At 39.6% G+C, this 15,904-nt stretch overlaps 1 protein-coding gene across 1 annotated transcript in view; it reads right to left on the reverse strand.

Moving 5' to 3' along the window:
* prdm5 (PR domain containing 5) overlaps positions 1-3,594 on the reverse strand; it is a 49,048-nt gene extending 45,454 nt beyond the window's left edge. Inside the window, exons 1-2 of the mRNA XM_022199492.2 lie at positions 3,324-3,594; positions 300-383 (exon numbers count right to left, since the gene is read on the reverse strand). Coding sequence (XP_022055184.1) covers positions 300-383; positions 3,324-3,422 — 183 coding nt within the window. The 5' untranslated portion in view covers positions 3,423-3,594. The remainder of the gene's footprint in view (positions 1-299; positions 384-3,323) is intronic.
* Between the last annotated feature and the right edge of the window lie 12,310 nt (positions 3,595-15,904).

Below are 15,904 nucleotides of genomic sequence, written 5' to 3' on the forward strand. Positions count from 1 at the left end.
GTCAGATAACGTAGGCTAATGGACCAAAGACTACAATGTGTCACTCAGTGAAAAGGTGAATTACAAGTAGAAAGTAGCATAAAATGGAAATATTCAAAAACTTACATACATCTGGTCAAAAGGGCATCGGACATCTTTAATGTGCTTTCATGAGGTGAATTCTCAACTAAATACTGCTAAAAGTCAAATGTAAGTGACTCCAGCCAATCTCACTCAAAGTCTATACCATCATTCAGTACTGTTGTAAACACTTGTGCACTGAAAAGTGTAAAACTAATGCAGGTCATGTGCGTATTCACCTCCCACATCAGCCTGGTGTCCGAGCCTTCATCCAGCTCACTGGGCAGCTTCTTCTCACCAGCAAAGGGACCAAACTTTTCTCCCTTTAAAACAAACAGAAAAATCACTTGTCAAACAAAGTAGCACAAATATATTAAAACACAGGGCTGAACAGTCAATTGATTTCTATTCAAAATCACAATTTCAAGCAATACAACCTGCAAATTTAAAACACTGCATAAAAACATACTAGGTGTGGCTAATGCTATAGTTCAATTTTCACTATTCAGAGACGACTGGAGCTTTCAGAGATTGTTTATGTTGGCCCATTGATCAATGCATACTACTTGGTTCAGGTACTCACACTGCGGTTTGACTCATGTAAGCCTGGGCTTGTTATTTAATAGCAGGGCTGCACAGTATATCATTTCAGCGTCGACACTGCGATGTGCACACACATAATAGTCAGATTAGCGATAATTGTTGCAGCACAATGCAAAGTATTTAACACAAACACATCATGTTACAACGGGCTTTGATGATTGATAGAAAAAGAAAACTTGCACAGTTCTCATTTTCTATGACTAATCTCCAAGAGAAATTTGTCTAGGAGAACATAATCAATTCAGATTTAAGGGCTCTTGGATACATGGAGTATTTCTTTTTACATTATTTACAAGACATGAAGTTTGTTTGCTCTGACATGACAGTAAACGGCTTGTCTTACGCAATTACAGTTGCAGTGGCATAATATATTTGAAAAGTCAGCCGCCTCTGACTTGTCATAGCTTCTGATGCAACTACAAACATCTGCAACATCATTTCAAGAACTTAAAACTCTGATTCAAGATATTCATCCATCCTCTATACACAGCTTTGGAGGATTGGAGGCTATCCAAGCTGACTCAGGGTGAAGGACACCGTGGACAAGTAACCACAGGGCCAACACACACGGACAACCGAACAATTTAGAATCATTGATAAAACTCAGCTTTGACACAGAGGAACAGGAGAGCAGGCAAACTCCACACAGAACTCCAACCCACGACCTTCAAGCTGTGAGGCGGCAGTGCCAGCCATCGCACGTCATCCAAGACACCGAGAACACCATTCTGTGTAATGACAGAATGCAGTTCAGTGCTCTGCTTAAAGTGGGCGCTATAGAGCACAGAGCAGAACTGTCAAAATAGGGTAAGTTTTCAAAACTTCTACGTCAACTCATCCTTCGTAACAGGAAGCTCCCAGTTGCTCCCAGAAGATGCATCATTTCTATTGGCTGGGCTGGAATATGTAACAGTTGCGGGAAACCATTTTTGTGTAACACAAGCCATTGAAATAAATAGGTTTCAGAGTGTGACATTGCTGCTGTCTCACTTTGTGTAGTCTCGATTTGTAAGCCCATTCTGTAAAACTAAATGATTTGGCTCCACTACACTATCATGTCCCTATAGGGGGACAAACACATCCACGTTTGTGTAACTCTCAGCCAATCGTGAGCGAGGCTAAGCTAAGCTAACATTTATTGAACATGTAAACGAACATTTGCATGCATTTGTCTCTGTACGTTGCTGTTGTTATTTCTAGTCGCAAAGAATACTGACAGCACAAAGGCGGGAAAATGCCGACTGAGATAATTGATCAATGGACTTCTACCTGCAACCTACATTTAGGGAAATACAAAAAGCTCTGTGTGAAAGGGCCATTACTACAGCTAGTCAAAATGACACTGTTGACATATGTATCTTTAATTCTGCAGAGTCAAACTCAGCTGTTTAATAAGCTGCTTCTGCCTCCGACATGCTGTAGCTTCTGACGTCACTACAGATCAGCATCACCATTCAGCACGGTCAAATTTCAATTCGAGACATGTATAATTACATTTGGACAGGTAAGAATTCCAGCTTGAGATATTCATGTCATTCTTACTGGTTCAAAGTTAATTTAAAGTATCTAAAAAACACACTGCAGATATGTTGAATTGAAGAGAATTAAATATATCTTGAACTGGAATTATGACTATTTACAATTAAACAGTAGGTATCTTGAACTGGAATAATGACTACCATATTTGCAATTAAGCATTAGGTATCCTGAACTGGAATTATGACTAGTCCAAATTCATCAGTAGGTATCTCAAACTGGAATCATTAGTCAGAACTAAACAGCACGTATCTTGAACTGGAATAATGACTTGTCACAATGAAAGTGGAGATATCTCGACCTGGAATAACGACTAGTCACAATTCAACAGCAGGTATCTAGAATTGGAATAATGACGAGTTTGAATTCAACAGTAGGTATCTCAAACTGGAATAATAATTAAACAGTAGGTATCTTGAACTGAAACTACTTATAGCTGTGAAACACCTGAAATACAGATATCTGCAACTGAATTGTTGAGAAACTTCATTATTTGTCTTGGAAGATTATCATTGTTGACATGATTTGACATGTTGTTTGTGACCAGGAAAACCGAATTTTGACTATCTGCTACACATCCACTATAGTTATATGTTAGACAGGTTTTCCATGCAGGCCTCCTGTTTGATGTGACATGTGAACGCATCACTTAGTCCAGCACATCTTCTGCTGTGACCCTCAGATCAGGGGGCGTGGTCACACTATGTTCCTCATGTTGCCTTCACGTTCATCCTCTCACCACACATTTACATGACAATACATCCCTGCTGACACACAAACCCGCCAGCGCTCTACCACATTTCACAGCTCCACGCCTCCTCTACACGTCTGACTACAAACTGGGGGGAAATGGGCTCATTTTTGCAGAATGTAAAGTTGAAATGTGGATGAAATATGACCTGCGAGCTGAGCGACCCTCTGTGAGCCTGAGGAGTGCAGCCTGAGTTACTGTAGCTACGTGGCACTTCACGTCAGAGCCTCGTTCACTGAGACTCTGACAGCGACTGTAGGAATGTCTATGAAAACGAAGCTACACCGCCGAGAACTTCCTAGAAAAGTAACATAAAACCGTTTCCGTCGCGTAAACTCGCTTACAAAGTCGGCCGCAGTGAGAAACTACAAACCTTTTTCACTCGCCTCGCCGTGTAAAGACCGATTCCATCCTGGACCTTGGACGATTTCAGAGAAAATCTGTCTGGCACGTACATACCCAACATTGTCATCACTCGGAAAAGTTTCCCGCAGTGACAGTGAGTTTTCTAGCGGATATGTCAGCGGAGGTGGACGGACATGGTCAGTGTGAATTTGTAGCAGATAGTTTCTCCGTGAAGGTCCAGGTTGAACTTCTGAGTCTCCTGCTGCAGGAAAGCAGCGCTGCGTCCTGATTGGTCCAAAGTTTGTAACCAGAAGCTACCTTTACTGTCGTACAACACGCTGCTGGTTCATTCAGACCCACACACACTGCAGGCACTCTACTAACATTACCAACTTTTATTCAAGTGAACTTTACAGAAAGAAACGCAAACTTTGGAGAGTTTTTTAAGAGGAGCATATATATGTATAGATGATATTTAGCTTTTCATAAGTTGTAAACTTACTCTATAAATGCAAACCATGATAACACATGTACAGTAAGCAGGAAAGCCTGTAGTGTTGGAAGATTTTTCACAAATAATCCTCTTGTTAAATCCTCTTGTTCCCCATTGTAAAACAGCTGTTGGATATAAAAAAAATAAGGAGTAATAACGAGTGATGTTTATGGTTCTGTGCCAAGATTTTTCCTCACTTAATAAATCTTAAACCAGCTATTTGTTCTGAAAAATAATGAGTAATGTTTACTATGGTTGTGCACCATTTAATTAAATTTTTTCCCCTTCACTTTTACCGCTCTGAGATGAGATGTATAAAATTTGGTGGCAAAAACTTTAATATGCATTCAACACATTATATTCATATAAGACATTTAGCATTGTTCACACTATGTCTTTAGTCCAGGTTGTTAGTTAGAACAAATCAATATGTGCACAAGAAGGGTGCTAAAAGGGGTGATTAAGTCTGAACACACAATAACTTTGTTTTTGCAAAAATAAATATAAAATTGTGCAACAATGTTGAATAAAACGGGTCTTATCAGTGATATGGGAAGGCATCTTCCCCTAAAAGTCAGACTGTTGCGCTTTCACATGTTACAAATAAAGCATTTGTTATTTTTTGTTCAAACTAATGGACATCCCTCTGCAAGACTCTCATTTAAACTGTAAAAACATGGTCTGCATTCTTTCCCACTATTTTCTAATGCATAAATAACAAGAAAAGCATTCAGAGACCACAGTATTCCGCCAAGGCTTTCCAACAGATAAGTCCCGATAAGTCAGCAACATTCGATTTGTAGTAGGATCACAATCATGTGATAGTCAGCAGGCAGCTGATGTAGCGTTCACTTGTTGTCATAGTTACAGTGATGTCATGCCACTATCTTGCGATGATACAGAAATCTTTAACAAATCCGTGGATCCAGACTATAAGCAGCATCACTGCCAAAATGTAATGAGGTGGTTTTTGTGTCTTTTCTGACCTTCCCTGAAAATTTCCTCAAATATGTTTTTTCGTTTTTGAGTGATGTTGCGCATGGACAGACAGACAGATTGACAGAATAACAGACAACATACACCGATCATCACGAAACTCCACCACATTCCACGGTGGAGTAATAACAACAATCCAGCAGTTTAATTCAGTGGTGTTGTGCAATTCTCTCGCCTGTACGTAATTTTACTCGATTCATGATATTTTAAGCACATTTTGCTGCAGCATTAATTTAGAAACAACTCAATCATTACTTAAACATTAGTTACTGTGTTTGTGCACTTCAAGCAGTGACAAATAAACCTGAGCAGGAGTCCCTCGTAGCTTCATCATTATCTTCTGATGAATTACCGTTGTGTCCCCTCAAGTAAACTGGGGCATCTTACATGATGCTCCACTTTAATGTGTGTACACAGTGAAAGTAAGGAGGTCAGTATGATTCACAGATATTCATGAACTTGTCAGTGATAATGATACATTAATATGGTGTTTTCCAGTGTGTTTTCTAGTAACTAATCATTGTTTACTATACAGTCCTATATAGTCTGTGGTATTACTGAGGAAGTGCTTGGCAGCAATTCATCGATTACCAGTTTGTCTCTCATTTACTTCTTTGTTAAATATTCATAGCTAATCCTTAGCTACACTATGCAATTTTATTGGGAGTCATTAGAAGTTATTTTTTAACTAATGGTTAACGAACACTTCATTTGTTACTTATCTGTTTTCTAACGAACTACTGAAAATGTATGTCCCTTGTTGTAAACTGTTACTAAAATAGCAGCAACTCAAATTTAAAAAAAAAACTCAACTACAAGCATAAATCATACATTAATGCAGCTTCATTATTTGCATTAAGTTGCGTAATGCTTTCATGTCTGTGTGAATTTTCTATATCATTTCTGATTTATTTTTCTGTTTTATTTCTGTGTTATTGTTATTTCTCTCCTGTCTTACTGTTGTTTTAAATTCCTTTGTGAAGCACTTGAACCATTGATTTGAAAAGTACTAAATAAACACGGCTTATAATTAATATAGTTTTTTTTACATAGCATCTTTGTCTTGAACTCCAGCTTCCACATAAACGAAGAGAGAAATGCAAACATAAAATTTTAACCCCTGAAAAGACACAGAGTAAAAGTAAAAAAACAGCAAAAACAATTAGAAAGCAATATCCAAGTATCTCAGAACTGTTCTCAAGCAGGCTATACCTGAACAAACAGTTTTACCAATGTAATGTATACACAAATGCTAACAGGGTAACAAAAAGTACAATGCAGAATGAGCTGGCTAGCCGAGACCACCAAAAGTGTCGTTGGGGCAGCTGTTTGATTAGTTTTTAGTGGTGGAAATGATGCTGTGACATTTTTATATTCTGTTTATCCATCCGGTATTCACTGTGTGACAAAGTACTTTAGAACGGGTTAACATTATACACATGAAACCATTTTACACAAAAATGTGCCACATTTAGAGCCTCTGATAAGCTACAGCAAAATGAAGATTACGAAATAATATATGGGACAGTTATTCCCACTGTGACACATCCACATGTTACTGTAAAATCTCCATTAGAGAAGCTCTAATGCAGTTTGCGTGTTGAGTATAGAAAATGGATGTGCCAGTGTGATCATCACTGCAAACACTCACCCATTAATACTTGCAGGTTATTACACAGGAAATCGTTGCACTACACTAAACGCATGCATTTCACACAGCTCAGGGAAAAAAAAAACACTTGACATCAATTTCCCCATTCACCATTAACCTAAAAAAAAGCAGAATATTGTGATGTTCTGTGTGCTTTGGCTTGAATTTATCAGTTCTGTGATTCAGAAACCACACTGTACCAGCAAACAGTAGAGCAGAGGTCTGACAGACCCTGTCAGCCTGAAACAGTCCTCTCAGCAGGCCAGAAACCACAATTTACCAACAATTGGAGGCGGCTGGGACAGATGGTTCATCTGGCCTGAGGCCGGCTGCTCAGCAATCCTCGGGATGACACATAAATCAAGACTTAATGGCAAATAAAAACCAGGAAGTAGTGGTGTCGTTCCAGTAATGACGACTGCTACCTTGTTGATTATTTTCTTCATACTTTTGTTTAAACATTTGTTCATTACTACTATTAAAAAATACTAAACAGTGTTTTGCCTATTTAATTGAAATGTGTTCTGTTCCATGTCACGATGAGGTGATATTTTGATTGTTTTCATTAGGTTTGTTATTATTGTGGGTTAAAGGTGGAAATTGTGATTCTGAAGAGACACTGTTGATATTTAGCGAGTTAGTATATTTAGATAGTTGGCATGTGCAAGATTAAAACAGGACTCATGGTTCCCACATGACTCATGAAGACTTTGAAAGCAGACAGCGGATGTGCACGCAATTCTGTTCACGCTACTAAAAGGTTCGGTCTGCTGTAGTGGGTCGTAAGTCGTATTGTCTCTCATATTAAACATGAAGACACATGTGGATCCTGTGGATGTTTGTGACAGACTGTGATTTTGTACTATTTACAGGATACAGCAGCAAGTTATTGATAGGACTGTTGCACCATGTCAGTTATTATTCAGTTAATTTGGACATGGAAGTGTTGTTGTAGTCTGTTTGTTCTGTTTCTTTACTCACAACATGCACTTTTCCCAGTAGAACCAGTACTCCTGAGCTATTCAAGCACCAGTTTAAAATGTGCATACCCACAAAAATGCTAATTTAAAGTGAACTGTAAGTTAAAAAGTACACATTTCAAAAGTAATCATCATTTCCGGAGGCTGAGACGATGGAGTTCAAACTAGATTGTTTCAAAAGAGACGCGTGACATTTCAAATTAAAAGCGTTTAAGTAATGCCAGATGATGTTTCTTTTCTCTGCTGACAGACCATTAACTCCAAACACTCAAGGATGGATGTGGCTTCACAGAAACCGCAGCTTATGAATATGCTGGTGTGAAAAAGCTGAAACTATCAGGGAACAAACAGACTTCACTTTATCCCCATTATGCTCTTTTTTTTATCTGCCCTCACCTTCATTTGTTGACTTTCACCCTGCAGAGAGAGATTAGCATCATGTCTAATCGCTGACTGTTTGTGTATATTCTGTTAAAGAACACCTCTTCAGCAAACGTCTCCCCCTTTAATCAGCCGTGTGCCAGTGTTCTGTCGGATTTGTTTACTGTGTTTATAACTCGTGTTTATGCCAACGGCTTCCTGTTGTGTTGTGGCTCCATGCCCAACTGCTCCATGATTGGTCCAAATGACGAGCACTGGTTGACAATTACAGCAAAGACTGGATCACGATGCACATGTTTACATCAGAGTCAGTGAGCTGCTGTACTCGAGTGTCTCAGCTGCTATTTTTAAAGGGTTTTTACTTCAGAATGGAGGTAAACACGTCCTTCAGGAGGGATTTTTCCTCCCAGGCTACTATTGCTTTTGAGATGCTGTCATCAATGGCCTGGAGTCATATTCCTGGTGTATTTCAGAGAGTTAAGCCACAGGAGAGGGTTACACTTGGGTGACAGGCCTGATCACGGCACTGAGAGGGTCTTTGTGTGTGTCCGCCCCACCCATGTCCTCCTTGGTCCATTTCTGTCCCCCCTGACCTCTCTGTCAGTGCCTTGGCCTGTCGGGGCAGGACGATTAAATGTCACGACCCCTTTTTTCCTCTGTGCCCTCTGAGGACCCTCTAACCCATTAACTTTCACTCAGCTTTCACTAAGATCCCAGGGTTATCCCCACCAGCTCTGATCTCCAACACCTGCACAACAGACCCTCAGAGACACACTCAGACGTCTTCTTTTATTGCAGGGAACTCATCAAAAGACAAGATGATAATCCAGATTTGGTCATTTTAAGATCACAGAGAGCCTGTGGCGGCCTGGACAGGTCATCCTTCAGTGTTGAGAGTGGGTCTAACAGCATGATACAAAATATTTTGCATTTGGATAGGATGAAAGTCCATCTCTGGGTGATGATTTCCTCCTAAAAACTCTTCATTTAAACTTTTAAAAGTTTTGGATTTAAATCTTTTTCATGAATATAATCCCTTTCTGCCTTAAAGTGGCTTAGATGTAATTCTACACTGTTGTTTCCTTTAGAATACGCGGAGTATGAGATTCCTGACTCTCTCTCCACTCACCCCTCACCTAATCCCTGTAGCTGAAGCACACCAGCTTATCGACAATTTTGTTTAAACACTGTAAAACTACTCAAAGCTATACTATCGCAAGTAACCAGAAACTGAACCTACCCTGCAAGTTGACAGGATTGGTTCTTTAGGTTTGTTTCATATGAAAGTCTGGAAATCATACACTCAAATTTCAAGGTGGTGTTAAATGCAGCTAACATATACATGTTAACAAGGTAAAAACATTTTTTCTCAAAAAAGTCTTCAAAACAATTTTAAGTCCATTGCCATTGCCACAGCTCTGTAAGGCTTTACCGATGCACATTGGTGCTACAAGCTAAATGCTAACATTAGCAAGCAGACAATAAAAATTCTAACTGTTGTCGTTAGTGAAATAAGGATAAAACATTCACTTTCTTAGTCTTAGTTTAGTGTGTTGTCATGTTAATATTTGCTAATTAGAACAAATCACAAATTTAAACTGAGATTAAGGTATGTTTTATCAGATTAGCAGGAATTTGCTCCCATTATAACTTTTTCCTTTAAAGATTTTTTTTGACGTTTTTACCTAATTCAGTGTAGAAAGACAACAAAATATATATACTAAAGAGTATGGGTGGAACATACAGCAAAGGTGCAGCCAGTTGAAAATCCCAACCACTTGGGATTTATAGTAATGTAATCAAAGTTGCTGCAGTTCATCCTGAGGGGGACGTGAATGTTTGAACCAAACTCCTGGCAAGCTATTATACTTTTTTCCACTTACTTCATACAGAAAACAAAATGTGAACTTCATGGTAGCACTGGAGGGACATTGAGTGGAATCAAAGCTATTAGGATTCATCCTCTGGGCACCATCAACGTCTGTACATGATTAAATGCTATTGCATCCAGCCCAGTGAGCAATTTGAGTTGAAAAGACAGTGGTTACTGTTGAAAAGATATTCAGAACCGACTCTAAAATTAATGTTTTTTATTCTGTATTATTATCAAGATTCTAATTTAGGAGTCCACATTTAGTCCACATTTCACTGTGATTTGTGAACATTTCTGTCTTCTTAAATCTTGGTAGGAATCATATTGACCTTGCTATTACTAACCCACATTCTACGCTATTGGGCTAACCAGCTGTTGCAGAGTTAAATGCATGCCACGGTGTTGTACTGCTTATGTTGGAAGGGCAAGAGGCATGTTCTATCTTTGGAGTAGTCGAAGCTGTAACCCTTGCAGCAGTCAGAAAAATGTCTTATTTTGCATTAACATATACAAATGCTCCCATTATAATGTCCTGGAAGCTTCTTGTTGGCGACATACAGCCTTTATAGTTCCATATTTATAACATTTGTGTGAAGTGTTTTGTAATTATGTCTTTGTGTCGCACTACTAGTGCAAAATTGTGATCATCAATTAAACAAATATGTGACTTGTTGATGCACTTAGCTGATTGAAAAGAGGGTGAAAAAAGGTCTGAGACATCTAGACTAAATATTACCCAGTTTTCAATCCGAAATTAGTGTTGAAATCCCAGTTGGTGCTTACTTAGAATATCATAGTCTGGACAGTGGTGGACCAAACAACTAACCACTCCTGGCATATACACGGATGAAACAAAGCAATACTTGTAGGCAGTGATGCATCAAAGACTTTAATTATTTTTTAAAAACCAAACCGAAACATTTGAATGATCAGCCCCATAAGATCAAGACTTTGAACGTGAGCGTACCAGCCCTGGAACGGAGCCACTCAGTGGCTGAGCTGCCAGTAGAGTCTCTGAGGGCCAAAAGCTACAGAAACCACATTTAGGACATGCTGAAGGAAAGGATTGCACTGAAATAAATACTTTCAGAGTTTCTTTTTTTTTAAGTAAATATTTTCACTGGGGGAAAACCTCAGTTTGGCAAACATACAAATGGTTCCGTACAAGATTTTCCAAATGGATGTGTGCATTTTTCTGAAATCTCCCAAACCTGATACTGTAGATTGAGGGGCCAGACCACCTTTTGTTTCATGTTTCACAAACCCCCGCAGTCCTTCACCACAACTCCCTATTTCAAGGCTGTCGCTGAATAGCCAGCAAACCATTTCCTGAAGCTCCGAGGTCACTGGATAAATGATGTTTTCATTTGACAACCCCAGGTCGCCACTGAAGGAGGGTCTTCAGAGGGAGCCTTTTGAAATTACAGTACTGATGAAGCGTGAGAAATTACAGGCACTTAAGAGTGATTTCATGCGCACAAGAGAGCAGAGGGGACCACCCCTATGCAACTCAGGCAAGAAGGAGCGATGGCAGCGAGTGCACAAACACACAAACACACATGAGCATGTGACTAATACATATACAAATCTACACCCGGATATATATTAGCACCACACTTCATCCTCAAATGTGTATATCTAATCTGATTGTAATACTGACCTTACAGTGAAATATACAGCAGAATTCAATGAGAGTCATATTCAGGAGCCAGTCGCTGCATTTTTTTCACTGCTTGAGTTATCCATTTGGAGATCGTCTGGGACGAGCAATGCCCGAGGGCCACTGGTCCCTCTCCACCCTTCCTGGGAATGGGCTCTCGGTTGGGATTGGTTTGGAGGGAAGCCTCAGATTTTTTGCCTGGCCCTCTGCTAAATCAGAGCTATGTAGAGCTGGTTTGGACCTGTGCCTCAGTAATGATGTATCCCCGGAGCCGCTGAAGTGGAATCATTTTCATCATGGTCTTCTCCTCTTTACTTTTCTGCCGGGGCTCCCTCTCTGTGTGTGAGATTTCAAAGCTTCATGATTTCATTTCTCACTGTTTACTTTGGAGAATTCTGAGACACTGCACCAGTGTGAAGCTGAATCATTTAATTTAACCAACCCTCCAGTATAGCATTGACCCCATACATGGCAGGAGCCCTTCATTCAGAACTTTTTACACACAAACATTGTTTTCCAGCTTTTCTCGGCCACAGAAGTCACACTCAAAGCCCTCCCAGCGTGTCCGTCTGTTTGCTGTCTGTCTCTGTTTGGATTCTGTTGGAGCCTCTGTTCTCTTTTCACAATCTCTGTCCAAAGTGTCACTCAGCTCTAAGTTGAGCAGCAAGTGCATTCACGCACACATACAGCAAACACACTCACAAATGCCAACTCCTAAAGCCCTCATAAAGAGAGGAGAGTGCTGCTGGGACTTCTGCTACAAATTAACTGCTGCAAGTCTATGAGGCACGTCTGTGACATTACATAGTTTCTGTGACACTTCTTCATTTTTTTCCCCTCCAGTGCTCCACATCGACTTCAGTGCATTCATAATATTTCTATCATTTGGGAAACTCCCTTTCTTTTTGCTTTTCTTGTTGAGAGTTTTAACTGTAAAAACCAAAAAAGAAAAAAAAAACTCTTCACACCCTTAACCATATGTGACGATGCCATTAGAAGTGGATTACAGTGTCTGACTAACAGAGTATGGTTCAGTCCTGATTGTGCTTCAGTATGATAATACACTGAATACAGAAATTAGACCCTCGGAGCAGAGGCAGGTGTATGTTTTTCATGAGTAATGAATTAAGTTAGCTAATATGTCAACTGTTTAGACTTTATAAAGAATTTCAAGCAGAGTGAGAGCTAATTTCAGTGATATGGAGTGACTGCTAAGCATGGGGTAATATTATAAGTATTGCTTAAAGGCGAAAAGTGAAAATTAATTAAAGACTAACTTAAAGACATGAGACGGTGACCATAAGAACTCTAAGCAGGGATAAACAACTGAAATGTGAAACAACAAGCTTTAACAAGCAAGAACATATTCACTTTGGTGTTTTTATCCAGCTGTGGGACGTCATTGCCGTCTGGGAGAGACATTGCAAATTGCAGGAGGGAACAGAGTTTAGTTGGTGGTACGTGTTAAAGTAATATCCATTTGAATGCCAGAACCAAAGATTTCTCAGCAGAACATTGAATTTTCAGTGGTTTTAATGTTGTGGCTAAGCGGTGTAGATTTTCTCATGTAATTTTCAGCAAGAAAATGCTTGCAATACATCTAATAAGATGTCTAAGATGCTTTTGAGCTCGAACTTCTGGCTCTCTACAGTATGGGGTGTATATTTGTGTAAACTGTATAAAACACCACTTACTGTAGATATTCTGACATATTAAGTTAGTCAGCCACAGCATTGACAGCCTTGCTTCAGTTGAAGCGTTACAAACAACTCCATTTATTTCAATCATTCTAAATCTAAGCTGGTGGCGTATGAAAGAAACCAAACCAGGAGGCGGAATCGGTTCCTCCATGCACTGCTGTGATTATTCCACCACTTACCGAGGCCCTGCATGTCTGTCTCCACTCCCTGCCCTGCTCCATGTACACACATATACAAAACTTACACATCAAGGCCCTGCACTCCTTTCCACGCAAAGGATAAACACAGGGAGCCCTGCAGATGGTTAGCGCTCAGATAGAGGTTTCTCTGTATGTTCATGTTTGCATGTGTGTTTATGGGGGGGGATCTCCTGAAGCATGTTGGAAAAACAGAAGTGTCTGTGCGTTTCTTTCCCTCCCACACCTTTGGAGTTGACCAGAGAGCAGGAGGGTTTTTAACGCTTCACAGGAGATATTATTCACACGTGTAGGATAAGAGTTGAGTTGGCCAGCTTTATTAGTGGCTCTTTAAAGAGGTATCCATGACTCTCTGGAAGCTTCTCCACATTATTCCAGGGCAACAGCAGGTTAATGGAAGCCAGGTGGAGCCTCCCTGCATTTCCTCCGACCAGGAGCGCTTGATTGACAGCGAGCTCTGGCAATGAATCGGAGCGCAGCTACCCAGAATCAGGGTCGGGACGGAAACATGGCAATTCTGGAACAACAACTGCTTTTCTTGGCCACAACAGAAAGAGGCTTTCTGTTCACCTGAGACTGCTCAGTACGTGTGGACATGTGTGCTGATGTGTCTGGCTTTTCTCTTTGCTTGTTTGTGGTTAACGGTGTCTAATGGCTAAATAGTGTTGCAACTCAACCAATTCTTCCAGGTTTTGAGTGTGTTTTTTTAAGGGAACACACTTCAGAATATAAGTGGAGGTGAATAGAAAGATTGCTTCATGGATGGTGGTCTGTTTAGTTTCACCTGTTCTTTGAGACTGGTGTAATTTCAGACAATATCCTCAGAGATACTTTCCATTTTTGCTGAAAGTAGTAGTTTTTTGCTTCTCCCATCGGAGAGATTCATCACTGTAGTCTTACTTGGTTTCTTATGACCAGCAATGTATGGTGGTTCGTTGGTGGCTAAGTTTGTATTGATATTGTTCATTTACTGACTTATCCACTATAAGACTCTTGAGTGAACATGAAATTATTCCTAATAATATGTTTATTGCTAAACGTGACAAAATAATGTAGCAGTTACCCAAAGTCAGCAAATTGACCAAGCAATGTCAGGAACCACAATTTCTGGGTAAACTGACATAAACAGCGATGTGTTTTATTGCTTTAAATTTCTACTTTTAATTTGTAAAAGGCAGATTATACAATTTTTCTCCTTAATTTCTGTATTCATCCATCCATCCATCATCTATACACCGCTTAATCCTCATTTGGGTAATGGGGCAGCTGGAGTCTATCCCAGCTGAGTTAGGGTGAAGGCAATGGAAATATACAATCACACTCACATTCACACCTATGGATGACTTAGAGTTACCAATTAACCTGAGCATGTTTTTGGACTGTGGGAGGAAGCCATAGTACCTGGAGAAAACAGAGGTATGCAGAGAGAGAACATGGAAACTACATGCAGAAAGATCCAAGGAAGGCCAAGACGTGAACTGGAGATCTTCAAGCTGCAAGGCGAAAGTGCAAACCACCAAGCCACTTATAACAGCAAGTTCTGAGGGTCATATTAAATGTGCTTCAAAGCAGTGACTTGTCTAATATAACTGCTCTCTGTGTCCAAAAGGTTCAGGGTGAGTGAAAGTAGGAGGGAGGCAAAGAGAAACATAATAGAACGAAGGCAAAACATGTTGTATTTATTGTGTTTGTCTGGTTTTTGTCAGTCTTACTAATGTACCGACTTTTATGCCCATCTGTATTATTTGTGATTGGTAAATAAGGATTCCCAACTTTACCTAACATTTACATACCAATAACACATTAATCACAAAAAGAACAAATACTTAATTTATGGTTGAAAGAAAGTGCCGCTCTTAATGTTCTTGCTTTAGAAAGGTGTCTCGGTAGCAGCCTCTGTACGTGATAGATGTTATAGGTTTGTGTTTGAGATGCAATTTTTGGACTAATATATTTTCTGGGATTTACATAAACTGAGCATGTACAGTGTTATTTATAGCTGAAGTTATGCAGCAGTTTTGATGCAGCAACAAATATTTTTGTCAGGGCAGATATTTGGCAACCACCATGGCACAATGTGCCTCCTTCAAAAACGGCCAAACTATTTGTAATATTTGACAAGAAATCTGGTTCTAGCAGTACTGTCAGGAACTTTTCAATCAGACGCAGCTGACTTTTATTAGACTTGTTCCTCCAGCCATTATGACACTGATATTGTATAGGTTTTATATATGAAATGCAAAATTGTCTCCACAGTATTGGAGTTCATCACTTAGGAGATCAGTAAGCACAGCAGCAACAAAGTGCTTTTGTTTCAAAATATAGATTACAAGGGGACTATGTGAAAAAAGATGGTCTATACTCTCAGAACTAACCCAAGCATTCAACTTTTCTGCAGATTTTCTTCAGTGAGAGCAGTTCTAATTAGGCTTTTTGTAATTCAGTATTATACAGAACATGAATGGTTATCTGGCACTCAAAAGAAGTATCTACATTCTATGTATTTATGGGAGCGCACATCAATGAAACGCTTCTTTTTCCCAGCTCAGAATTCATATTGTGTTTGTCTTCTCGAGTCACAAATCATTTCTAGGATCAGGTTATTGTTTTAGATCCCACAGTGTATCGAGTTCTGCTTATGCAACTCTAATTTAGGTGTCTGACTCCATAAACACAAA

This window comes from Acanthochromis polyacanthus, chromosome 4 (genome assembly GCF_021347895.1).
Source record: "Acanthochromis polyacanthus isolate Apoly-LR-REF ecotype Palm Island chromosome 4, KAUST_Apoly_ChrSc, whole genome shotgun sequence".
NCBI classification, from domain to species: Eukaryota; Metazoa; Chordata; class Actinopteri; family Pomacentridae; genus Acanthochromis; species Acanthochromis polyacanthus.